At 51.2% G+C, this 26,997-nt stretch overlaps 1 protein-coding gene across 10 annotated transcripts in view; it reads right to left on the bottom strand.

Annotated features, from left to right (window-relative positions):
• Positions 1–26,997, bottom strand: part of RYR1 (ryanodine receptor 1) — a 158,231-nt gene that overhangs the window by 91,278 nt on the left and 39,956 nt on the right. For all 10 annotated transcript variants that reach the window (XM_065536557.2, XM_065536561.2, XM_065536559.2 and 7 more), the window contains 15 exons: positions 25,398–25,792; positions 23,699–23,831; positions 21,231–21,391; positions 20,501–20,666; positions 15,607–15,693; positions 15,204–15,430; positions 12,527–13,139; positions 9,295–9,558; positions 8,465–8,665; positions 8,009–8,120; positions 5,178–5,324; positions 3,221–3,494; positions 1,151–1,265; positions 931–1,063; positions 510–604 (listed from right to left, as the gene is read on the bottom strand). In XM_065536557.2, the coding sequence (XP_065392629.1) occupies positions 510–604; positions 931–1,063; positions 1,151–1,265; positions 3,221–3,494; positions 5,178–5,324; positions 8,009–8,120; positions 8,465–8,665; positions 9,295–9,558; positions 12,527–13,139; positions 15,204–15,430; positions 15,607–15,693; positions 20,501–20,666; positions 21,231–21,391; positions 23,699–23,831; positions 25,398–25,792 (3,123 nt within the window). The remainder of the gene's footprint in view (positions 1–509; positions 605–930; positions 1,064–1,150; positions 1,266–3,220; positions 3,495–5,177; positions 5,325–8,008; positions 8,121–8,464; positions 8,666–9,294; positions 9,559–12,526; positions 13,140–15,203; positions 15,431–15,606; positions 15,694–20,500; positions 20,667–21,230; positions 21,392–23,698; positions 23,832–25,397; positions 25,793–26,997) is intronic.

The following is a 26,997-nucleotide window of genomic DNA, read 5'->3' as shown; positions in this document are numbered from 1 at the left end:
ATGAAGTCGTTTCTATAACTACATTCATTGTACAAAATAAAGCAACAGAGGTCTGGAGACTCTAAGTCACTTATCCAAGGCCACACAGCCACGGAGCGAGGAGAGCAGAAGCAAAGTTGCTGAACTCTGGAGCCCATGCATTGCACCACTGTACACAGAAGTGCAAGCTCAGAGAGCCAAGAAATGTGCCAAGGCTACCTAGCTGGAAGCCTAGACTGCGGACCCGCCCCCAGCTGGGAAGCTAGAGTGCGGATGGGCTCCCAGCCCGAAGCGTAGACTGCAGACCTGCCCCAAGCCGGAAGCATGGAGTGCAGACCTGCCCACAGCCAGGAAGCATCCCATGAATGAGCAACTGGGTGCCGTTCTCTCCCTGCAAATTAGTCTCCTGGTTGGGCACACCATCCAGAATTGCCCCCCAGAATGAGTTCAGAATCAGTAGGTGTCCCAAAGAGCCAGGTAGCGGCCCGATCTCCTCCCTTAGGCCCGGAGCCCAGCCCTGCCCTCCATACCTTTTCCAGGTCCTGCTCCTGCAACGCCAAGGCCAGCTCATTGTTGTCAATGACAGAGGCAGCAGCCACATCCAGGGGTGTGGAGCCCTGCATGCCTGCAGGGGCAAGAGGTGGGAAGAACATCTCACTCCTGCTTGTCTCACCTCCTCTGGGAAGCCCTCCCTGACCACCCTTTATCCAACCTGGATCAGGTACCTCCTCTGGTCTGTACTTCCCTCATCCAAGCTCTGACCACTCTGGGCTGTCACTACTGGGGTCACTATTGTATCCCCGGCATTACTCGTTACGGGGCCAGAGCCACAGTTGAGAGGGAGTGTTTACTGAATGACTGAGTGAGTGAGCTGGTGGAAAGTGGGGCAGGCGTGGATAGGGTGCCAGGAGTGGGTTCTGGGGGACAGTCCCTGGGCTCGGGGGTTCTCACCCAGGCCGATGCCACTGTTCTCCAGCAGGTAGCTCAGGTGGTCAAACATGGAGCGCTGGTTCTGCCGGCTGATGCGGCAGAAATAGCAGAGGAAGCGGCAGCAGCTTGTCACCATCTTGGGGAAGCGGATCTCCTGGGACAGGCAGAGTGGGCCGGTGGTCAGGGCCTGCCCTCTGTGGCCGCCTCCCCTGAGCTCCCCAGTGTTCGCCTGGGCCCTCACCTTGGACTCGCCGCCCCCGAGGACGTTGACCATGACCTCCATGACCGTCTCGTGCATGCCCAGCGCCCTCATCAGGTTCGGGTGTTGGTAGAAGACTTTGTTGTTCATGATGTTCCTGTGCATGCGCAGAGTGCATGGGGTCACCAGGGGCCGGGTAGGGCCCAAGTCTAGAGAGGGCCACAGCCACCACTGTGACAGCAGCTGGTATTCTCAACCCTGTCCCTCTGTGCCTAGCACCACCCCCTTTACAGATCTGCAGTCACTCAATTGCTACAGCCAGCCAGGCGCAGTGGCTCACGCGTGTAATCCCAGCACTTTGGGAGGCCGAAGCTGGAGGATCACTTGAGGTCAGGAATTCGAGATCAGCCTGGCCAACATGGTGAAACCCCGTTTCTACTAAAAATACAAAAATTAGCCAGGTGTGGTGGCGCATACCCATAATCCCAGCTACGTGGGAGGCTGAGGTGGGAGAATCGCTTGAACCTGGTAGGCGGAGGTTGCAGTAAGCAGACATTGCGCATTCCAGGTTGGGGAACACAGCAAGACTCCATCTCAAAAAAAATAACAATAAAAAAATAAAAAACAATTCCTACAGCCACTGTGGGAGAAAGGGTCCTTGTTTCTCTCATAAGGAGACCGAGCTGTGCACCCAAGGCGGGCTCCTCTAGAACAGAGATCTTTGCCATGTTGCCCTTTGTCAAATGTTGTCCCAGCAGAGTGGCTCACGCCTTGTAATTCCAGCCCTTTGGGAGGCCAAGGCAGGAGGATCACTTGAGCCCAGGAGTTCAAGACCAGCTCGGGCAACATAGCAAGACCCTGCCTCTACAAAAAAATTTGCAAGTTAGCTGGGCATGGTGATATGTGTCTGTAGTCCCAGCTACTCAGGAGGCTGAGGCAGGAGGATTGCTTGAGCACAGGAAGTTGAGGCTGCAGTGAGCTATGATTGGGCCACTGCACTCTAGCCTGGGCAACAGAGTGAGGCCCTGTCTCAAAAACACCTGGAAAGGGCCTGGCATGCGGTAGGTGCTTAATAAATGTTTACTGTGTGAATGAGATATATATATATATATATATATATATATTTTTTTTTTTTTTTTTTTTTGAGACGGAGTCTCGCGCTGTCACCCAGGCTGGAGTGCAGTGGCCGGATCTCAGCTCACTGCAAGCTCCGCCTCCCGGGTTCACGCCATTCTCCTACCTCAGCCTCCCGAGTAGCTGGGACTACAGGCGCCCGCCACCTCGGCCGGCTAGTTTTTTGTATTTTTTAGTAGAGACGGGGTTTCACCGTGTTAACCAGGATGGTCTCGATCTCCTGACCTCGTGATCCGCCCATCTCGGCCTCCCAAAGTGCTGGGATTACAGGCTTGAGCCACCGCGCCCGGCCGAATGAGATATATTTGATACTGAGTGCTCACTACTACTACCATGATTATTATTATTCGCACAAGCTCATGGAAGCCACAGCACAACTCTTCAGAGCAGGCTTGGCTCTCCCCCATTTTACAGATGAGGAAACTGAAGCTCAAAAAGGGTAAACCTCAGCCAGGCGCGGTGGCTCAAGCCTCTAATCCCAGCACTTTGGGAGGCCGAGGCGGGTAGATCACCTGAGGTTAGGAGTTCGAGACCAGCTTGATCAAAGTGGTGAAACCCTGTCTCTACTAATTATAAAAAATTAGCCAGGTGTGGTGGTGCGTGTCTGTAATCCCAGCTACTTGGAAGGTTGAGACAGGAGAATTGCTTGAACCTGGGAGGCGGAGGTTGCAGTGAGCTGAGATCATGCCACCACACTCCAGCCTGGGTGACAGAGTGAGACTCAGTCTCACAAAAAAAAAAAAAGAAAAAAAAGGGTAAACATCCTGCTGAGAGTCACACAGTAAGTGGAGCTGCTGCTACCACTGAGGGTAGAGAGGTAAGGGAAGGAGACATTAACCAGGAGGTGGGCTAGCCGCCTGAGACTGAGTAGATCACCCAGAGGATGGGCCAGAGTTGGGGAAGGGAATGTGATTGTATCCTGAAGGCATTCATTAGCCAAGGGGATATGCAAAGTAAGCGGGCAGGGCGGTGCCTCACCCGATGCTCTGGATCATGAGGTTCTCCTCCTGAGGGCCCATCTGCACGATGAGCAGGGAGCGGATCTGGCCGAGGCACTCAAGCAGGCTCATGGTGTCTTCCACGGAGGACGGTGAGATGGTGTACGCCCGTGGCAGGGCACGCAGCAGCTCACCCAGCCCGTCGTACTGCCGGTGCAGGAGGCTGAACATGGCCCGCACCAGCTCGGGGCTCTGCACGAAGTCCTCTTGGGCCCAGCGCACCACCATGTGGGACACCAGTTCCTGCAGGGACCCTGGGAAGGAGACAACACAAGGCTTGGAGCACCACGCAGGGCAGGTCAGCACGCGGGACCATGGACCACAACAATGTGGAAGGGGTCCCCTGTTCCAGAAGCTTTCCCAGTTACTACCACCCCTGCCCTCCACCTGCCGGGAGCAGGCAGATTCTAGCAGACTGTTTTCCCTTTTCTCTTTTAGAGACAGTGTCTTGCGCTGTTGCCCTGGCTGGGGTGCAGTGGTGCGATCACAGCTCAGTGCAGCCTCGAACTCCCGGGCTCAAGTGATCCTCCTACTCTGGCCTCCCAAAGGGCTAGGATTATAGGTGTGAGCCACTGTGCCCAGCCTGGCAAACTTTTTTCTATTCCCCCAAGAATCTCTCTGTTCTGTTTGCCCTAATATCCAGCCCACAAGGGCTTCCTAAAAATTTCAACAGGAACAATAAACTGTACAACTGCAAGATACCAGAGCCAACCGGAAGCACTTCACCATACACCTTTGAAGGCACATGTCACAATCCCATTTGTTCTATAAAAATACTGTGGATTTGGCAGGGCATGGTGGCTCACACCCGTAATCCCTGCACTTTGGGAGGCTGAGGTGGGTGGATCACCTGAGGTCAGGAGCTCGAGACCAGCCTGGCCAACATGGTGAAGCCCCGTCTCTACTAAAAGTACAAAAATTAGCCAGTAGCGTGCCTGTAATCCCAGCTACTCGGGAGGCTGAGACAGGAGAATTGCTTGCACCTAGGAGGCAGAGGTTGCAGTGAGCCAAGATCACGCCACTGCACTCTAGCCTGGGTGACACAGCAAGACCCTGTCTCAAAAAATAATAATAATAATAATTTAAAAATCTAAACTCGCAGGCAGGGGCTTTGACTTTCTCCCCTCGGCTGTATTTCCCAGCCCTGGTAACAGTGCCTGGCCCAGAGTTGGCCCCATAAAAGTTTCCTGAATGTTGCAGGATAAAACCTGTACCAACGTTAGGAAATCTGTCCTTGTTAGATGTGGCTAATACACAGTTTGCAAAATAACACGTTGGCCCAACATTCATCACAGCTGCTTGTCTAATCCCTCAGCATGGTAATCATCTCATCAAGAGAGAAAAGAGAAGCCGCAAGGCCACAGAAGCCACAGTGGTTCAGGTTGCCACCATCCCTTGGTTAGAGGTTTGCCACTAAGCTGGTAGGCTGTGTCACCCTGGTCCAACACACATGTTCTACAGCCCCCATCTTTGGAGGCAAACTCCAGCATGCCCTTTTTTTTTTTTTAGACAGAGTCTTGCTCTGTTACCCCGGGTAGAGTGCAGTGGTGCAATCTGGGCTCACTGCAGCCCCCACCTCCTGGGTTCAAGCGATTCTGGTGCCTCACCTCCAAGTAGCTGGGATTACAGGTGTGCACCACCATGCCCGGTTAATTTTTGTATTTTTAGTAGAGAAGGGGGTTTCACCATGTTGGCCAGGCTGGCCTCGAACTCCTGACCTCAAGTGATCCACCCGTCTCAGCCCTCCAAATTGCTGGGATTACAAGCATGACCCACCATGCCTGCTTCCAGTTTGCCCACCGCTCTTCTTCTCTCACTCCTGCCTATCTTCCCCTCCCTTGCATCCATCGTCATGCCCTCATTGGGACACAGAGGCTCCCCAGGCATGGGGCTGCCCACCCCACCCCTGCCCTCTCCCCGGTGACCCCAGTCCTCACGGGGTTTGCTCTCCTCTGCTGGCCGCTCCTCCTCAGGTTTCTCCTCCTCCTTCTTCACCAGCCGCACTTTCTCCAAAAGGCTCATGAGGCGGCTGCCCAGGGTGGTCTCTTCCTCTGGTTCCTCCTCCTCTCCATCCAGCTGAATTCCTGGAAGTGGTCAAGAAGCGGGGAAATATCATTCACCAGTTTGCTTATTCACCTGCTCACACACTCACTTCTTCATTTGTGCATATGTGCATGCATTCATGGAGTTTTTCATTTCCTTTTTTTTTTTTTTTTTTTTTTTTTTTTGAGACAGTGTCTTGCTCTGTTGCAGTGGAGGGCAGTGGCATGATCTCACCTCACTGTAACCTCTGCCTCCCAGGCTCAAGCCATACTCCTACCTCAGCCTCCTGAGTAGCTGGGACTACAGGTGTGTGCCACCATGCCCTGTTAATTTTGTATCTTTTGCTGTAGAGATGGGGGGTCTTGCCATGTTGCCCAGGCTGGTTTTGAACTCCTGAGCTCAAGCAATCCTCCCCCTCAGCCTCCCAAAATGCCAGGATTACAGGCATGAGCCACCACCCCGGCCTCATTTACTTCTTTGTATGCTCATGTCTCTGTTCATGTATTCATTCTATGAAACATTTATCTTTTAAATCAATTTTACAAATATGTTCAAAGAACTAAAGGAAACTATGTCTGAAGAATTAAAAGGAATATGGGCCGGGCGCGGTGGCTCAAGCCTGTAATCCCAGTACTTTGGGAGCCTGAGAGGGGAGGATCACGAGGTCAGGAGATTGAGACCATCCTGGCTAACACGGTGAAACCCCGTCTCTACTGAAAAATACAAAAAACTAGCCGGGCGAGGTGGTGGGCGCCTGTAGTCCCAGCTACTCGGGAGGCTGAGGCAGGAGAATGGCGTAAACCCGGGAGGTGGAGCTTGCAGTGAGCTGAGATCCAGCCACTGCACTCCAGCCTGGGCGACAGAGCGAGACTCCACCTCAAAAAAAAGGAAATATGATAATAGTGACTCACCTAGTAGTGAATACTAATAAAAAGGCAGATTGTTAAAATACAGAAATTATTATTTTTTTTTGAGATGGAGTTTTGCTCTTGTCGCCCAGGCTCAAGTGCAATGGCGCGATCTCGGTTCACTGCAACCTCCGCCTCCCGGGTTCAAGGGATTCTCCTGCCTTAGCCTCCCAAGTAGCCTGTACCATCATGCCCGGCTAATTTTGTATTTTTAGTAGAGATGGGGTTTCTCCATGTTGGTCAGGCTGGTCTCAAATTCCCAACCTCAGGTGATCCGCCCACCTCGGCCTCCCAAAGTGCTGGGATTACAGGCGTGAGCCACCGCGCCCAGCTAAAATATAGAAATTCTGGAGTTGAAAGATAAAATAACTGAAATAAAAAATTACTAGAGGGGGTTCAACAGCATATTTGAGCTGGTAGGAGAAACAGTCAGTGAACTTGAAGGTAGGACATAGAGATTATGTAGCCTGAAGAACAGAAAAGTAAAAGAATGAAGAAAAGTGGACCAGATGTAGTGGCTCATGCCTGTAATCCAGCACTTTGGGAGGCCCAGGCATGCAAATTGCTTTAGCCCAGGAGTTCAAGACCAGCCTCGGCAACATGGCAAAACCCCGACTCTATAAAAAATTAAAAAATTAGCAAGGCTTGGTAGCACACACCTGTTCTCCCAGCTACTCAGGAGGCTGAGGTAGGAGGATGGCTTGAGCCCAGGAGGCAGAGGATGCAGTGAGCTAAGATTGCACCCCTGCACTCCTGCTGGGTGACAGAGTGAGACTGTCTCAAAAAAAAAAAAAAAGAGCAAAACAAAATGAAAAAAAGCCTCAGAGCCGGGCACGGTGGCTCACGCCTGTAATCCCAGCACTTTGGGAGGCCGAGGCAGGTGAATCATGAGGTCAGGAGATTGAGGCCATCCTGGCTAACACGGTGAAACCCCATCTCTACTAAAAATACAAAAAATTAGCTGGGCGTGGTGGTGCGTGCCTGTAGTCCCAGCTACTCGGAGGCTGAGGCAGGAGAATGGCGTGAATCCAGGAGGCGGAGCTTGCAGTGAGCTGAGATCGCGCCACTGCACTCCAGCCTGGGCGACAAAGCGAGACTCCGTCTCAAAAAAAAAAAAAAGAAGCCTCAGAGACCTGTAGGATGCCATCAAGTGTACCAATATATGCATAATGAGAGACCCAGAGGAAGAGGAAAGGGGCAGAAAAGTATTTGAATAAGTAATTGTCAAAAATATTCCAACTTTGATAAAAAGTAATTATATATCCAAGAAACTCAACAAACTTCCAATAGGATAAATTCAAAGAGCTGTACACCTAGACATCTCATACTAAATTGTTGAAAGGCAAAGACAAAGAGAAAACCTTAAAAGTCAGCCAAGGAAAAGTAATTCATCATGGGTAAGGGAATCTCAATAAGTCTGTTAGCAGACTTCTCATCAGAAACCCTGGAGGTCATCCATCTATCCTTCCACCCAGCCAGCCATCTCTCCACCCAGTTCTCAGCCATCCATCCATCCATCCTTCTCCTCATCCATCCATCTATCCAGCCAGCCAATTTTTACCCACTTCTTCTATCCATCAATTCCCATTCCCATTCATTTATCTGCTTATAGCCATCCACCCAAATACCCATATAAACATATCCTTCCACATATCATCTAACTGTTCACTAACACATTCATTCATTCATTCATTCAACCAATAGTTACATAGCACCAATACTGTAGAGGGTTAAGGTCCGGAAATCTTAGGGAAACTTCTGGAGAGGTCTCAAGAGAAAGTTGGTGTAGGGAGGACTCTCTGATCCCCACTCCTTACCACAGTGTGCTAGCAGGTCTTGATGAAAGTCAAGCAAATCCTGTCGTATCGCTTCAGGGAGAGGACAGTCTTCCTCATCTGTACCATCTTTGAACTGCAATAGCATATTGATCTAGGGGAAGGTCAAAGGTTAGAATGAGGGTCTGAGATCCCAAAGCAGGAACTCTGAGATCAGAGAGAGAAGATGCAATTGTAAGTTCGTGTCTAAGGTCATGAGTCAAAGTGTGAGTTAGTGAAGACTATTTGAGAGACTAGGGCCAGAGGTTTGAAAGGAGTCAGGGTCAGTCTGAGGCGACTCAGAGGTCAGGTTGGTTCACAGAGTAGGAGATAAATGTATCACTAGGGTCAGGGGTCAAGCACGGGTATAGAGGTTGAGGGTCTTCAGTGATCCGAGTTGGGAGATGTTGGGGTTGGGGTTTAGATAGTAAGAGTGGCCAGTGTCAGGGGTCAGATGACCTGCTCCTGGGGCGGGGAGCGGAACTCGCGGGTACGTCTTGCAGTCTCCGCTGCGGTCATGCTGAAGGCTTTCATGAGGAGGCCATAGCGGCTCCGCTGGTTGGCCTGGAGCTTGTCCACATAGCGCTCCGCAAAGGCTGCCAGGGACTCCACACGGTGCTGCAACTCTTGGTCACAGAAATATTCCAGCAGGTGGCACATCTGTGGAAGGACAGGCGTGCAGGAGGAGAAACGGAGGTGAGACCATCAGGACTTCCTTGAAACTTCTCTTTCTTCCTCTTCCCTCTCCATGGCCCTGCACAGGTCCAGCCAACATCATTTCCTGCCTGGAACCTTAAGCCTGCCTTCACCGGCCATGGCGGCTCACGCCTGTAATCCCAGCACTTTGGGAGGCCGAGGTGGGTGGATCACCTGAGGTCAGGAAATCGAGACCAGCCTGGCCAACAGGGCGAAACCCCATTTCTACTAAAAATACAAAAATTAGCTGGGCGTGGTGGCATGTGCCTGTGATCCCAGCTACTCAGGAGGCTGAGGAAGGAGAATCGCTTGAACCTGGGAGGTGGAGGTTACAGTGAGCCAAGACTGCACCACTGTATTCCAGCCTGGGCGACAGAGCAAAATTCTGTCTCAAAAAACAAACAAAAAAGACTGCCTTCTCCATGTTCTCATCTCCGGAAAACAGAGATCTTTCCATGTCAGCGTTGCTCACTGCCATATGCATTTCCACAGCTCCCCACTGCCTGAGGACAAAGTCCAGACTCACACCCCACCTACCCTGTGTCTCCCAGCCCAGATGGACAGAGGCGGAAAAGCAGGAAGCAGCAGCCCACCTGTAACTTCACAGACTCTGGCAACTTCATCTGGAGCAGCCCCTCCTCCAAGCCTTCTTCCTTCTCCCCTCCTGCTGCCTCCTCTTCCTCTTTTTCTTCATCTTCCTTTTCCTGTGCTGTTTCCTCCTCATCCTCCTCCTTCTCCTCCTCATCTTCCTCTTCCTCCTCTTCTTCCTCCTCCTCCTCTTCTTCCTCAGTGAAGACTTCAGGCTCAATCATCTTCAAGATCTGTTTCACATCCTCATCGCCAAAGATGCCCATCACCTACAGGACAAAGTCTCGGTTCTTCACTGTGGCCTGCGAGGCCTCCGTCATCAGGCCCTGGCCTCGCTCTCCAGACCTGCCCCTCTTGCACATGCCAATCATTCCTTCATTGGCTGATCGGATTCCTCCCACAGCAGGAATGGCACCCCCTGCCTTGCCATCCACCCTCCTTAAGATCCGCCCAGCTCCTCACTGTGTGTCCCATCCACACACCCCAGACCACAGAGCCAAATATGAGTGCCTCTCCCATCACAGGTGAGTGTCCTTTCTCTCAAGCCTAAGCATGTGCTGTGTCCTCTGGCCCAGGACACACCCTACACCTGCATAGCTCCCAGCATACACCAGCTCTCAGTCAACACAATGAAGATGCTAACACATGAGGCGAGGCTCACACCTGTAATCCCAGCACTTTGGAAGGCCAAGGCGGGCAGATCACTTGAGGCCAGGAGTTCGAGACCAGCCTGGCCAACATGGTGAAACCCTGTCTCTTCAAAAATACAAAAAAAAAAATTAGCTGGTTGTGGTGGTGCATGCCTGTATTCCCAGCTAGTCAGGAGGCTGAGGCAGGAGAATCACTTGAACCTGGGAGGCAGAGGTTGCACTGAGCTGAGATTATGCCACTGCACTCCAACCTGCATGGCAGAGGGAGAGTTTGTCTCCAAAAAAAAATAATAATAATAAAGTTTAAAAGATGTTAACATACAGAAGTAAAGAGGAGTAGACGAAAGGGAAGAAGAGTGAGGGGGAGAGAGACAGATGGATGAATGGAGGGAGGACTGGATGGATGGCTGGATGAATCGAGAGTTGGAATGGTAGAGGTTTGAAGGAAAGATGAATAAGTGGATGATGATGGAGAGATGAAGGAAATGGTGGAGGAAGAGATGATGGGTGGATGGATGAGAGAAGGATAAAGGATGTATAGGTAGGTGGGTAGGTGATGGATGGGTTGATAGATGCATGAGGAAGTAAATAAATATGTGGATAAATAGATAAATTAGTGAATAGCCATGAGGGTAGGGGGGATGGTTGGCCACATGGCTGGATAGGTTCGTGTACGAAAAGTTGGGGCCAGGTGTGGCGGCTCACACCTGTAATCACAGTACTTCGGGAGGCTGAGGCAAGATGATCACTTGAACCCAGGAGTTTGAGACTGCAGTGGGCTATAATCATGTCACTGCATTCTAGCCTGGGCATGACCCTATCTCTCACTAAATAAAATAAAATTAAAAATAATAAATAAAAACAAAATTAGGTTGAGCAGAGTGTCTTATGCCTGTAATCCCAACACTGGGAGGCCAAAGTAGGAGAATCGCTTGAGCCCAGGAGTTCAAGACCAGCTTGGGCAACATAGTGAGACTCCACCTCTACAAAAAATTTAAAAATTAGCTGGGCATGGTGGTGCACACCTGTAGTCCCAGGTATTCAGGAGGCTGAGGTAGAAGGATTGCTTAAGCCCAGGAGGTTGAGGTTACGGTGAGCCATTATTGTGCCACTGCACTCCAGCCTGGGTGACAGAGCGAGACCCTGTCTCAAAAACAAACACCTGGGCACAGTGGCTCACGCCTATAGTTACAGCACTTTAGGGGGATGAGGTGGGTGGATCATGAGGTCAGGAGTTCAAGACCAGCCTGGCCAACATGGTGAAACCCCACCTCTATTAAAAATACAAAAATTAGCTGGGCATGGTGACAGGCGCCTGTAATCCCAGCTACTTGGGAGGCTGAGGCAGGAAAATTGCTTGAACACGAGAAGTAGAGGTTGCAGTGAGCTGAGATTGTGCCACTGCACTCTTCAGCCTGGGTGACAGAGCAAGACCTCGTCTCAAAACAAACAAACAAAACCAAAAAGATGGATATATAAATGAATAGTTAGATGGGTATATGAATAAAAGGGCACATGATACAAGGGATGGACAGAAGGATAGGGAATGGTTAGATGGATGGGTGTGGATGTCTAAATGGATTTGTGGGTAGGTGGATGGGTGTACATACATATGAATGGAGAGATGGAGGGATAGATGAAGGGTAGGTGGGAAACGGAGGAACGGATGGATCTGTGGATATAGGTATGGATGGACGCATAGGTGGGAGGAGATTATTATTGGACCTATGGAAGGAAAGACAGATTAATACATAAATGAGTAGGTGGATAGATGAACAGATGGAATGGTGGATGGACTGCTGTATGAATGAATGAAGAGATGGATGGGCAAATAGATTGAAACTTGGATAGATGGGTACATGAATGAATGAATGGAGTGGTGGAGAAAAAAAGGATAGAAAGGCAGATGGACTTGTTGATGGAAAGATGATCTATACACATGAATGGATAGGATGAATGGGTGGATGGAAAGGCGGGTGGAGGACCGATGGATTGATGGATGGATGAATGATGGTTGGTTGGAGAGATGAATAGGAAGAAAGAAGAGATGAATAAACATAAATAGATGACAGGTGAGCAGATGGAGGGAAAGGTGAATGAAGGATAGGGAGATGGTGGAAGGATACATAGAAAGGTGGATGGTGGCCGAGCGCGGTGGCTGACACCTGTAATCCCAGCACTTTGGGAGGCCAAGGTGGACGAATCACGAGGTCAGGAGTTCGAGACTAGCCTGGCCAACATGGTGAAAGCAGTCTCTACTAAAAATACAAATATTAGCCGGGCGTGGTGGCACATGCCTGTAGTCCCAGCTACTCTGGGGGCTGAGGCAGGAGAATTACTTGAACCTGGGAGGCGGGGGTTACAGTGAGCTGAGATTGTGCCACTGCACTCTAGCCTGGGCGACAGAGTAGGACTCTATCTCGAAATAAATAATAACAACAATAAAAAGAAAGGTGGATGGATGCATAGAAGAAGGAAGGAATGGGTGGTTGGATGCATAAATAGAGCAGGATTGATGCATGTATTTCTGGAGTTTTGGGAATGTGGAAGAAGAACGGGACAGAGAGAAGCAGGAAGAAGCCATTACCAGCAGGGTGGACACGAGCTTGAGCACAGGCACAAACTGGAACTCCACGGAGCCCCCGACGGGATCGCGAGCGTGCTGCCCACCGTCGCGCACCGCCTCCCCCAGCATCCTCAGTGCCTTGTCCCGTAGGGCCTCCAGCGGGATGGCGGGGCTGAGGCGGGCCGGAGCCTCTGCTGCCCCAGCAGCTGGCAGAGCGGCCACGAAACAGGGGGCCGAGAAATGATGCGGGGGCCGCAGCGAAGTGCTGACTCCAACTCCCGGCAGGCCGTGCCGGGGGTGACCATTTTCTGTGCTCCTTCCAGGAGGGAAGAGCGTGATGGCGCGGGTCTCAGGTGTGAGGGGCACGATGTATTCAGAGAGCATGGAGCGGCGGCTGCGGCAGGCACTTTCGAGATGGATGCTAATGAGGAGGTCGTAGTAGCCTGCACGCAGTGGGCCTGGCAGGTGCGCGTCCTCCAGGGCGTGCAGCAGCTGAGCCTGGTCCACGTGGCTGCACAGAGCGTGCGCCACGCGATTGTTGCCCAGGGCGCACACAGCGCGGTAGAGGCGCAGGGTGTGCGAGTGGAAGCGCTGCAGGTCCAGGCGCTCCGACAACTCCAGGATGTCCATGCATCTGCAGCAGAGGTGGGAAACAGACAGGGACAGATGAATGAGCCTCCTGCATCCGTCCAGCCACCATCTCTTCCTCCATTTCCTTCATCATTACCCACCCATTCATTCATCCATCCATCTCTCCTTCAAACCCCTATCATTCCATCTATCAATTCACCCATCCTGGGAGATGGGAGACAGAGACACAGACCCCAGAGAGGCAGAGATGCTTAGATGAGTGTCGAAGGCTGCAGCAGGGAGTTCCAGTGGCTTCCCAGCTTAGGGTTCTGTGAGGGCAGTGGAGCTGGGTCTAGGAGTCTTTCAATGGTTCTGGAAGTCCCTAAGGGACCTGGGGTCCCTGGGATGATCTGGGACTTTGTAAGAGTCTCAGCGTCCACGTAGAACATCTGATGTTCCCAAGATGTGTTTGGGCCCCCAGATTGGGTTTGAACCCCACTCTGGCAGGTCTGAGTACACTGGTTGTGTTTGATTGCCATTAGAATGTAAATTCCAAGGGCAGGACATTTCTGCCTGTTTTGTTTTTGCTTTTATTTGTTGTGTTCCCAGCACCTACAACCACACCTAGCACATAGTAAAGTGCTTGGCATTTTTGTTGTTGTTGTTGTTGTCTTTTAGTGATGGGGTCTTGCTCTGTCATCCAGGCTAGAGTGCAGTGGTGTGATCCTAGCTCTGCAGCCTTGAACTCCTGGGCTTAAGCAATCCTCCTGCCTCAGCCTCCCAAGTAACTGAGACTACATGTGTGTGCCACCAAGCCAAGCTAATTAAAAAGAAAAAAAAAATGTGGGGATGGGTTCTCACTATGCTTCCTGGTGGTCTCAAACCCCTGGCCTCAAGCAACCCTCCTTCCTCCTCAGCCTCCTGAAGTGCTCAGATTACAAGCATGAGCCACTGTGCCCATAAATCTTTGTTGAATGAATAAATAAATAAATGGGTGTGTCTGGGGCCCTGGGGATGACTCTGGGTCCCTTTGGACATGTCTGAGCATCCTGAGTTATGTACAAGCAATACTAGAATGTCACTTCACAGGGGCTCGGTGTCTCCAGCCTAGAATACTACCCAGCACATAGGAGGAACCCAGAGCTATTTGTTGAATGGAGGGAGGGAGGGAGGGAGGGAGGGAGGGAGGGAGGGAGGGAGGGAGGGAGGGAGGGAGGGAGGGAGGAAGGAAGGAAGAAAGGAAGGAAGGAAGGAAGGAAGGAAGGAAGGAAGGAAGGAAGGAAGGAAGGAAGGAAGTCGGTCAGAAACTTCCTGGTTGAGTCTGGGATCGCTCCCACGTTCAGAGTTCTATTTTTTGAGACAGCATCTTGCTCTGTTGCCCAGGCTGAAGTGCAGTGGCGCGATCTCGGCTCACTGCAACCTCCGCCTCCTGGGTTCAAGCAAATCTCATACCTCAGCCTCCCAAGTAGCTGGGATTACAGGTGGACACCACCACAACCAGCTCGTTTTTGTATTTTTAGTAGAGACTCTTGACCTTAGGTCATCTGCCTGCCTTAGCCTCCCAAAGTGCTGGGATTACAGGCGTGAGCCACCATGCCTGGCCATTTTCAGAGTTCCTAAGAGTAACCCTGCCATCCATGTGAATGCATCTGTGGCCCTAGGTGTGTCTGGATCTTCTGGGATGGGTTTGAGATCTCCATGGGATTCTTAGTCTCCCTGGGTATGCCCAAGAGACTCTAGGGTGCATCCGAGCCTCCCTGAACCATGTCCAGGGATCCTAGGGTGTACTTGGGGCCCCCTGGGGTGTTGCTGTGGGTCTGGCTCCCTGAGATGGGTCTGGGGCCCTGTGGAGTGGCTCTGGGCCCCTGGGGTATTGTCTGGGGTCCCTTAGGGTGGGCCTGCGGTCCACTGGGATGGCCTAGAGGCTCCTGAGTTGAGTCTGAATCCCCTTGGGGTGTGTAATCTGGGGATGTCTGAGCTGAGCCCGAGTCCCCTGAGGTAGGTCTGGAGATTCCCGGGGTGTTGCCTGGAATCCCAGGGTTGTGTTGAGGAGGGGCACTGAGTCGGACCCAGACCCCAGAGGGCTTGCAACACCTGCCCACCCCTGCATAGCTGGGCTGGCCCTGACCGGTTCTCCTCGGGGATGTGCAGCGCCATCATGGTCAGCGGCTCCCGGCACTGCACGGCCCAGCCTAGCCGCTCGCCGGCGCGCCTCGTCTCCACCTGCAGGAAGTGGTTGGGCATGCGGCTCCAGGACACTGGCATCAGCATCTGCATCTCCAGCCGCGGCGGGCACTGCGGGGCCGGGTTCTTGCGCTCGCTCTGGAACATGGCGGCTGACAACGGCATGATGTTCTGAGCGCAGAGAGACACGCATGGGTCAAGATGGCCAGCCCCCTGTGTCCCACCACACCACTTCCAGGGAGACCTCTTGGATTGCCCCCTCCCTTTCAGTGACTCTGCCTGCCTCGCCTCCCCACACTTCCTGCCTCAGCCTGCCCCCATTAGCGCCCCCATCACGGCACTTGTACCTTCTGCTTCCCCAGCTCAAACTGGATGACGTTCTGGTGGGTGGGCAGGACGAAGACAGCAGGAAATAGCTTTGTGTTGGGTTCCACCTGGCAGGGGAGAAGAGGAAAGGTGAGGAAACAGGTGGGCTGAAGGGAGGGTTGGCTCTGGACCTCAAACTCTGGGGCCTATTTGCGGGTCCTCATCTGAGCGTTAGAGGCTCCAAAATGGCTCAGAGGTCACCCTTAAACTGTCCCACCTCTGATCCAGCCAGGCCAACCTCCTCCAACTCTCCCAGGGCAACTTTCCCAGGGCAACCTGTCATCTGTCTCTGCACGCATCACACCCCACAATGGGAATGCCTTTCCCATTTCTCTCCCAAGCATACTCATTCTTCAAAACCCAGAGAGTGCAGTGGCTCACACCCGTAATCCTAGAATTTTGGGAGGCTGAAGTGGGAGGGTCACTTGAGCCTAAGAGTTCAAGAGCAGCCTGGGCAACATAGTGAGACCCCATCTCTACAAAAAAATAAAAAAATTAGCCAGGCGTGGTGGTCCATATCTGTAGTTGCAGCTGCTCAGGAGGCTAAGATGAATCACTTGAGCCTGGGAGGTCGAGGCTGGAGTAAGCCATGATTGCACCACTGCACTTCAGCCTGGGTGACAGAACAAGACCCTATCTCAAACCAAAAATTAAAACAAAGAATTCCAGGAAGTGTCCTCAGACTGTCTTGCCCCACTCCCATCTTTCCAGTGGAGCCCGTCTAGCCAGCTTCCGCCTCCACAAACAACACTGTCTCTGAAGCAGTCTTGTCCGCCAAACCAAACCCGATCTAATTGCACCCTGGGACCCAACTCCCAGTTTACAGGAAATACAGGGGACAAATGAAAATGTTAAAACACCACCACAGGAATGCACCGCCAGATCCAGGCTATGGGAAACCAGGCCAGCCCTCTCCAGATTTAATATGCACAGGAAGCCCCTGGGATCCTGTCAAAATGCAGATTCTGATTTGGTAGGCATGGGAAGGGGCCTGAGACTCTGCATTTATTTAATTTTAATTTTTTTTTTTTTTGAGATGAAGTCTCACTCTGTCACCCAGGCTGGAGTGCAGTGGTGCAATCTTGGCTTGCTGCAACCTCCACCTCCCGTGTTCAAGCGATTCTCCTGCCTCAGCCTCCCAAGTAGCTGGGATTACAGGTGCCCGCTACCACACCAGGCTAATTTTTGTATTTTTAGTAGAGATGGGGTTTCACCATGTTGGCCAGGCTGGTCTCGAACTCCTGACCTCAGGCGATCTGCCTGCCTCGGCCTCCCAAAGTGCTGGGATTACAGGTGTGAGCCACCACGCCTGGCCCATTTTAATTTTTTTAAAAGAAGCAGGGTCTTGCTCTGTCAACCAGGCTGCAGTGCAGTGGCACGATCATAGCTCACTACAACCTCTGCCTCCCAGACACAAGTGATCCTCCTGCCTCAGCCTCCTCCAGAGTAGCTGGAACTGCAGGTGCCTACCACTAGGCCCAGCTAAAGGTCCTGCAGCTCTGACAAGCTCCCAGGTGATGCTGACCCTGCTGGTTGGTCCAGGGACCACACTTTGAGGAGCAAAGCACTACAGGACAAATAGCCTGGTTCCTTCAACAAATATATTTCTAGGGGAAAAAAATGAGAAAGAAGAAGTGGAGGGGGAAATCTACATATGAAATGAAACTCAAGGTACACAGCAACCAGCTAAAATATATGACCCTGGGTTGAGTATGGTGGTGCATGGCTGTAATCCCAGCATGGGATTATATGCTAGGATTACATGGGAGGTGGAGGTGGGCAAATTGTTTGAGGTCAGGAGTTCAAGACCAGCCTGGGCAACGTGGCAAAACACCATCTCTGCAAAAAATAGAAAAATTAGCCAGGTGTGGTGGTGCGCGTCTGTGCTCCCAGCTACTTGGTAGGCTGAGGTGGGAGGATCATTTGATCCCAGGAGGTTGAGGCTGCAGTGAACCAAGATTACACCACTGTGCACCAGCCTGGGTGACAGAGCGAGACTCTGTCTTAATAAATTAAAATAAATAAATAAATAAATAAATAAATAAATAAAGGTTGAGTATGATTGGCACCACTGCACACCAGCCTGGGTGACAGGGCGAGACTCTGTCTTAATAAATTAAGATAAATAAATAAATAAGGTTGAGTACGCTTGGCACCACTGTGCACCAGAGTGGGTGACAGAGCGAGACTCTGTCTAATAAACTGAGATAAATAAATAAATAAATAAATAAATAAATAAATAAATAAGGTTGAGTAAGGTTGGCACCACTGTGCACCAGCCTGGGTGACAGAGTGAGACTCTGTCTTAATAAATTAAGATAAATAAATAAATAAATAAAGGTTGAGTACGGTTGGCACCACTGTGCACCAGCCTGGGTGACAGAGTTAGACTCCGTCTTAATAAATTAAATAATTAAATAAATAAGGTTGAGCACGCTGGCTTACACTGTAATCCCAGCACTTTGGGAGGCCAAGGCGGGAGGGTCACTTGAGCCCAGGAGTTCAAGACCAGACTGGGGAATATAGCCGGACCCCGTCTCTACTAAAAATATAAAAATTAGCCGGGTGTGGTGGCGCACACCTGTAATCCCTCCTACTTAGGAGGCTTGAGCTTAAGAGGTGAGGGTTGCCATGAGCCAAGACCACGCCACTGCACTCCAGATTGGGTGACAGATAGAGTGAGACATTGTCTCAAAAAATAAGAATAAAAATAAATAGTAAATAAAATAGAATATATGACCCTATTTAGCTTCTGATTCAAACAAAGAAATGGTAAAAATTTCTTTTTGGGACAGCCAATTTTTGGGACAGCCAAAGAAATCTGAACACAAACTGGATATTTGATGATATTTAGAAACCATTGTTTTTTTTTTCTTTTAGGTGATAGTGTTATGTGGTTATGCTCTTTAAGATCATCCTTATCTTTTAAAGATACATACTGAAAAGAGATGAAACTATCTGATGTCTGCAATTTCCTTCAAAATTATCTAGTGGGTGTGGAAAGGAGGTAGACATAAAAAGATGAAACAAGTCAGGCGCAGTGGCTCGTACCTGTCATCCCAGCACTTTGGGAGGCTGAGGCAGGAGGACTGCTTGAGCTCAAGAGTTCGAAACCAGCCTGGGCAACATAGCAAGATCCTGTCTCCACTAAAACTAAAAGAATTAGCTAGGCAGGGTGGTGCACACCTGTAGTCTCAGCTACTCAGGAGGCTGAGGTGGGAGGATCACTGAACCTGGGAGGCAGAGGTTGCAGTGAGCCGAGATTGTGCCACTGCACTCCAGCCTGGGTAACAGAGGGATACCCTCTCTCAAAAAACAAACAAACAAACACAAAAGATGAAACAAGATTGGCTGTGAGTGGGTGACAGTTGAAGCTGTATGACGGGGCATGGCAGTTTGTTATACTATTCCATTCTTGCATATGTTTTTAATTCTTCATTTAACATAAAGTTTTAGCTAGGAGTGGTGGCTCACACCTGCAATCCCAGCACTTTGGGAGGCTGAGGCAGAAGAATTGCTTGAGACCAGGAGTTTGAGAACAGCCTGGGCAACATAGTGAGACCCCGTCTCCACCATAAATACAAAAAAAATTAGCTGGGCGTGGTGGCACGTGCCTGTGTTCCCAGCTGTTCAGGAGGCCGAAGTGGGAGGATTGCTTGAGCCCAGGAAGATCAAGGCTGCAGTGACTATGATCTCACCATGACACTCCAGCCTGGGTAACAGAGCAAAACCCTGTCTCAAAAAATAAAAATAAAAAATAAGCCAGGCACAGTGACTCACGCCTGTAATCCCAGCACTTTGCGAGGCCAAGGTGGGGAGATCGCTTGAGCCCAGGAGTCAGAGACCAGCCTGGGCAATATGGGGAAAACCCACTTCTACAAAAAATACACATACACACAAAATTAGCTAGTCAAGGTGGTGCAACCCTATAGTCCCAGCTACTTAGGAGGCTGAGATAGAAGGATTGCTTGAGCCTGGGAATTTAAGCTGTGATCACACCACTGTACTCCAGCCTGGGGGACAGAGTGAGGCCCTGTCTCAAAATAAATAAAATAAAATGCAATAACATTTCATAGCCAACAATGGATGCCAAAAAATTAAAATAAAGTTGTATAAACCCACCTTAGATAAATTAATGGATAGGTAGCTTAATATGTGATAAGGCCAATATCTGCAAAGTTGATAGCAGATTCCTGGGGGTGGGTACAGGGTGTTATCTATATAGTTCCTTCAATTTTGCTGTATAGTTGAAAATTTTCAGAATAAAATTTTGAAAAGGAAAAGGCCACCTTAGGATTCTGGCCCATCCTAGCGTGTTCCCTGGTTGGAGAGAAGTCGGTGACTGGTGTCACCCAGCCCAAGAGGGAATAGAGACCTCTTTGCAAGGTCAAGGCTGGACTCTGGCTGAGTGTGGTGGCTCATGCCTGTAATCCCAGCACTTTGGGAGGCCAAGGTGGGTGGATCACTTGAGGTCAGGAGTTTGAGACCAGCCTGGCCAACATAGCGAAACCTCGTCTCTACTAAAAATATAAAACTTAGCCGGCTGTTGTGGTGCACTCCTGTAATCCCAGCTACTTTGGAGGCTGAGGCAGGAGAATCCTTCTAACCCAGGAGGCAAAGGTTGCAATAAGCCAGGATCATGCCATTTGCACTCCAGTCTGGGCAACAGAGTGAGATTCTGTATCTCCTCCAGTCTGGACCTTAGCTTCATGGAAGTTTCAACAAGGTGGTCTCCCAGCGACCTCTTGAGGACAGCCTAGGAGCTCTTTTTGTTCCATCTCTCTGAGGTCTGGCCTCAGGGGACATCTGTAAGGGCTGTCCTGGGATGCTGGGACATGAGGATGCTCTCACTAAGTTGCTGTGATCTGGACTCACCTGGAAAAAGGTGTTGCTCTCTTTGCCATTGGCTGTAAAGGTCATTAAGCCAGTGGCCAAGTCCACCAGGCACCCAATGACAAGATCCGTGTGGCTGATCCGGCCCTGCTGCCCGGGACTCACAAAGTCCCCACCCCACACCATGTAGCAATTGCTGCACTTGAGGCTGCAGGAGACAGAAGCGGTCACTGCACTCCTCGTCTGAGTAGCTCTGGACCCTGGACACCCCCTTCCCCAAGCTCCCGGAAACACACAACCTCAGAGTCCCATCCCCAAGCGCCCGCCCCCTGCAGACCTGAGCACTGAAACCCCTCACCCCAGACACTGAGCTCTTCGGAGCTGGGATTCTTAGCAGCTGGTGTGGTGGGGAGTCAGGCTGGGGGTGGGGGTCTGAAAGGAGGAAAAGGAAAGGAAGCAGGAGGAGAGAGAATGAGATTACAGAGAATGAGAAGGGTGAGATGTAAGAGGACGAGAAGGAAAAGGAGAAAATGGAATAGGAGAAATGGAGAAAGAGGAGGAGGAGGAGAAGAAAAATACCAGGGCAGGAAGAGAGGAGAAAAAAGAGAAGGAGGGAAGCTTCCAAGCTGGGTGCCCAGTGCCCCAGAGCATCCTCCTGCTCCAGAAGGTTCCCAGGTCCCACAACCAGGCAGCCACAGAGCTGGTGTCGGGAGCACCCACTGCCTCCTGCCCTCCCCACCCTGCACCACCCACCTCCCCGCAGCCCCTGCACCTGCTGTGGATGTTGCCTTGTTCATCCCCCATGGTCACTGTCACGACCCGGACCTTGCTGAGGTCGAAGCTCATGTCGTGCTGATGGTAGTCAGGAGTGACCCAGCCCACCCACACGCAGCTGGGCTCCTGTCCGGCAAAGACCCTCACGGAGTAATAGTACTGGGGACACAGGAGGGGAACCAGTGGTCAGTCTGGAAGTCTGGGAACTCAGGCTCCCTGGGACTTGAAATTAGTTTCCCTGGACCGTTGGGTCTTCTGGGAGTTTAACAGGAATTTGTTGAATCTGAGACCCCCACCCCCTGGTTATGTCTGTTTCTGTGTCAATTTGTGCAATTCTATATTTAGGAGTCCCTTGGGAATATTGTGTGACAACGCCATGTTTGGGTTCCTCCCAGGTTACAGCAGACTGACAAATAAATAATGGCTGGCCGAGTGCGGTGGCTCACGCCTGTAATCCCAGCACTTTGAGAGGTTGAGGCAGGTGGATCACCTAAGGTCAGGAGTTTGAGACCAGCCTGACCAATATGGTGAAACCTTATCTCTACTGAAAGTACAAAAATTAGCCAGGCGTGGTGGTGGGCGCCTGTAGTACCAGCTACTCGGGAGGCTGAGGCAGGAGAATCACTTGAACCTGGGAGGCAGAGGTTGCAGTGAGCTGAGACTGCACCACTGCACTCCAGCCTGGGTGACAGAGCGAGACGCCATCTCAAAATAAATAGATACAAAAAGTAATCAAATAATTGCTCACAAATAGCACCGACTGTGCTAAGGTCTTTTTCTTCTTTCCTTCTTTTTTTTTTTTTTTTTTTTTTTCCCTGAGTTGCGATCTCCCTCTGTCACCCAGGCTGGAGTGCAGAGGCACCACCATAGCTCACTGCAGCCTCAAATTCCTGGATTTAAGTGATCCTCTCACCTTGGCCTCCCAACGTTCTGGGACTACGGGTGAGAGCCACAGTGCCAGGCCTGTTCTTCTAAGGTCTTTACACAGATGAACTCACTTCATCCTCCATATCAGGTAGGTATAATTTTTACCCCCATTCTACTGATGGGAAACCATAGCACCTCCATAGGACAGAAGGCACAGAGTGGTGAAATGACTTGCCCAAGTGGCACCCAGGCGGCCCACGATCCTAACCTCGAGGCCAGGGATCCCCAAACCCAGGCTGTGGATTGGTACCAGGATCCAAGCCATCTAGGGTGAGCACTCCTTGTAAGAATCTAGAGCTGGGAGCAGTGGCTCACGCCTGTAATCCCAGAACTTTGGGAGTCCAAGGCAGGAGGATCATTTGAGGTTGGGGATTCGAGACCAACCTGGCCAACATGGTGACACCCCGTTTCTACTAAAAATACGAAATTTAGGCCAGGCACGGTGGCTCATGCCTGTAATCCCAGCACTTTGGGAGGCCGAGGCAGGCAGATCACGAGGTCAGGAGTTCGAGACCAGCCTGGCCAATATGGTAAAACTCCGTTTCTACTAAAAATACAAAAATTAGCCAGGCATGGTGGCATGTGCCTATAGTCTCAGCTACTCAGGAGGCTGAGGCAGAAGAATCGCTTGAAGCCGGGAGGCAGAGGTTGCAGTGAGCCGAGATCACGCCACTGCACTCCAGCCTGGGCGACAGACCGAGACTCCATCTCAAAAAAACAAAAAACACAAATCAGCTGGGCATGGTGCTAGGAGCCTGTTATCCCAGCTGCTCAGGAGGCTGAGGCAGGAGAATCGTTTGAACCCAGGAAGCAGAGGTTGCAATGAGCCGAGATTGTGCCACTGCACTCTAGATTGGGCAACAGAGCAAGACTCCATCTCAAAAAACAAAACAAAACAAAACAACGAAAAAAAAAACAAACCCAGAATCTATGCCTGATGATCCGAGATGGAACATTTCATCCTGAAACCATCCCTCCCCACATCCCCACATCCCCACATCCCCACATCCCCACATCCCCACATCCCCACATCCCTGGTCCATGGAAAAACTGTCTTCCATAGAATTGGTCCCTGGTACCAAAATAGTTGGGGAGCACTGCACTAGGCTGTCTGTCTATGAAATATTTTGGATTTGGGGAATCCCAAAACTATATTAAGACAATTATGAATTTTTGTTCCCAGTAATATATTAGAGTAGGTATTACATTGAAGGTACTGTGTTTATATGGGTGAGCCCAAATGTTGGGGTCCCTAGTCTGTAATGGCTTATGCCCTGGCTTTGGGGATCCCCGGGAGTTATATCAGTGTGCTGTGTACCTCTACTGTACCCCCTGCCATTTGTGGGCCAGTAGCTATATGGACTTAGGGGTTCAAAGGATTAAATCCGTGTGTGCCATATTTTGTGAGTTTCTAGTGTATATTGGGGAGTCCCCAGTGTAAGGTGGGCAGTTACCGGGGACTGTCACACTAAACTTGGAAATTCAGGAGTGCCTATGCTATGCGGGGGGACCCCAAAATTGAGGGTTCCTGATCCACACCGTGGTGGTGTTGAGGATGATCTCAGGGTCATCGCGGTTGTCTGCAGGTACCACATCGTGAGGGAGCCGAGGCAGCGTGGGGGTGGCCGGTGGTTGGGTCATCATGGCGACCTTCTTGGCCTTGAATAAGAAGCTGGTGGTGGGAGGAGAGGCGCCATAAGTACCAGCTTTCAAGCCCAGCCCTCCCACTGCAACATTCATGCCCCCCACATCCGGCTTGGATACACCCTGCTTCTAATACCCCAGGCATGGCCTCTAGAAGGCTGGCTTCCCACCTGCCCCAGCCTAATCCGTTCTGGAAGTGTTGTGCTCTGCGCTTGTGGATGCTGAGTTACCCAAATTAAAGGTGCCTTCTGGGAATATGGAGGTCCCCACTGGGGCATATGGGGGTCCCCCTAAGTCAGCATTTCCCACATGCATTTCTCAGATGGGTGCTAAATGCACTTGGAAAAGGATAAGTCTTCATTGTGCGGCACTGTTTTGTACACTGCAAGGTAGGTGGAACCCCGGGGCCTCCGCCGAGCAGCAGCAGCCCCTCCCAAACTGTAATGACCACAAAGACTCCATCATTTCCAAATATCCACCAAGAGACACAATGGGTTTTCAATTCCATTGAAAACCACTGCTATTGTACGTATCACCTGAGGTCAGGAGTTCGAGACCAGCCTGGCCAACATGGTGAAACCGTCTCTACTAAAAATACAAAAATTAGGCAGATGTGGTGGTGCATGCCTGTAGTCCCAGATACTCAGGAAGCTGGGGCAGGAGAATTGCTTGAACCCAGGAGGCGGAGATTGCAGAGAGCCGAGATTGTGCCACTGCACTCCAGCCTGGACAACAGAGCAAGACTCTGTCTCAAAAAAAAAAAAAAAAAGGAGCCAGGCATGGTGTCTCACGCCTGTAATCCCAGCACTTTGGGAGGCTGAGGTGGGTGGATCACCTGAGATCAGGAGTTTGAGACCAGCCTGGCCAATATGGCAAAACCCCGTCTCTACTAAAAATACAAAAATTAGCCAGGCATGGTGGCGCATGCCTGTAATCCCAGCTACTCAGGAGGCTGAGGCAGGAGAATCACTTGAACCCGGGAGGCAGAGATTGCAGGGAGCTGAGATTGCACCATTGCACTCCAGTCTGGCAACAGAGACTAACTCCATCTCAAAAGAAAAAAAAAAAAAACAAAACAAAACAGGAAAACCACTGCCATTGTAGGGAAAAAGCAGATTTAGTACCTTCTCAGAGTCTCCCTTTAAGTTAGTTTTTGGGGGGTACATTTGTGACACAGAAAGGATCCCCATTTAGAAGACCACTGGGTGTTCACTGGGATGCCTTAGGGTGCAGTAAACTCTCCTAGGGAGATACTGAAGTACCTTTTAGTGTCCACGGATGATAAGGTCCATTGGGCGAAGCCCTTTAGGGCCCTCCAAGTACTGAAGGATAATAGAGCTCTCCATACAGATAGTAGGGTACCCAATTATATATCCTTGGGGACATTAGGACATCCCAGGAAAAAATGGGGTTCACTGGAGACATGATAGGATTCATCCATGTATTTATCAAGAATACAAGGAGTATTCTTACTCCACTTAGCATATATGGGGCTACTTTGGGGTACAATGGGGGTTTCTCAGGTTACTGTGGCTGCCAACTTAGGGGGTCCCAAGGCAGCCCCCAATCCCCACTCTGGGCCCCCTCGACTCACCCTCTCTTCTTGTTCTTCTCGGTGGTGGCGTCCTTCTCATTCTCAGCCCTGGCGGGCTGTGCCTCTCCCCCCGCCTGCGGGGTGCCCCCGGGGGCGCCCTCCTTCGCAGTCCCTTCTTTGCCGTTCTCGGCCTCGCCCCAGCCCCCAGCTGAGCGGCGCAGGTTTTCGTAGTCAGGGTCGGGTTCCGCCGCCCGGGCCTCGTCCTCGGCAGGGGGCTGCAGGCCGGGGGGTGCCAGCGGAGTGGCCCCTGCGGTGCAGCGGAAGTGCTGGTGGAACTGGACTGGGAGGCTCAGCCGCAGGAAGAGCATCTCCACCAGGCTGTTCTGGGAGCCCCAGGTGCGGTGAGTCAGACGCAGACAGGGGGGCGTGTCCACAGTCCCGTCCACTCGGGCTACCTGGGGTGGCAGGGAATGGAGCACTGAGCTGGGCAGGTGGGCTAGGCCAGGCCGTTGGTCCCACACCTGGTCACGCACAGAGCCACCATTAGGCCATAGAGCACTCGCGTAGGAATTAGTCAAGGGCGCCCCCTCCTGCAGGCGGATGAAGCTCCCGGCCGGGTACACCGCTGGGCCCGGGGGTGCTTGCAGCCTTCTGCAGCCTTTCTTTGGGCATCGTGTACAGTGACAGCCCTGGACACACACTGGAATCAATTGGGGTAACTTCCAAAACCTACCTACATCCATCCAACCATCCATTCTGTCATTCTGTAACCCGGCAGCTCAACTTCAATGAAATTTTTTTTTTTTTTTTTTGAGATAGTCTTGCTCTGTAGCCCAGGCTGGAGTGCAGTAGCAGGATCTCCGCTCACTGCAACCTCCACCTACAGGGTTCAAATGATTCTCTTGTCTCAGCCTCCTGAAAATTTGCCCCAAAACTGTGCGTACAAGATTCTTTGTTCTCAGACTTCTTCTTTTTTTTTTTTCTTGAGACAGAGTCTCACTCTGTTACCTAGGCTGGAGTGCAATTGTACGATCTTGGCTCACTGCAACTTCTGCCTCCTGGGTTCAAGCACGAGCCAACATGCCTGGCTAATTTTTGTATTTTTGGTAGAGACAGGGTTTCACCATGTTGCCTAGGCTGGTCTTGACCTCCTGAGCTCATGTGATCTGCCTGCCTCAGTCTCCCAAAGTGTTAGGATTACAGGCGTGAACCACCACCCCCACCCAAGTTTCCCCTTTTTAAACCCTTGCTTTCCCCCACAGATTTGAAGTGGTTGCTTTGGATGGGAATCCAGTCACTTCTCCATGACTAGTTTTGGTGAATAAAGTCATTCTCTTTCTAGCAGACCTTGATCTTGTTAACCAGACTCTGTAACTGATGAGCAACTGAACCTGTGTTCAGTTACAATTCCACGAATAGCGGCCGGGCGCAGTGGCTCATGCCTGTAATCCCAGCACTTTGGGAGGCTGAGGCGGGCTGATCACCTGAGGTCAGGAGTTTGAGACCAGCCTGGCCAACATGGTGAAACCTCGTCTCTACTAAAAATACAAAAAATTAGCCAGGCGTGCTGGCGCGTGCCTATAATTCCAGCTACTAAGGAGGCTGAGGCAAAAGAATCGCTTGAATCAGGGAGGTGGAGGTTGCGGGGAGCTGAGATCTT

Source organism: Macaca fascicularis, chromosome 19, assembly GCF_037993035.2.
Source record: "Macaca fascicularis isolate 582-1 chromosome 19, T2T-MFA8v1.1".
NCBI lineage: Eukaryota > Metazoa > Chordata > Mammalia > Primates > Cercopithecidae > Macaca > Macaca fascicularis.
Note: the sequence above shows the minus strand (reverse complement) of the source record. Positions and strands in the feature narration are given on the sequence as shown.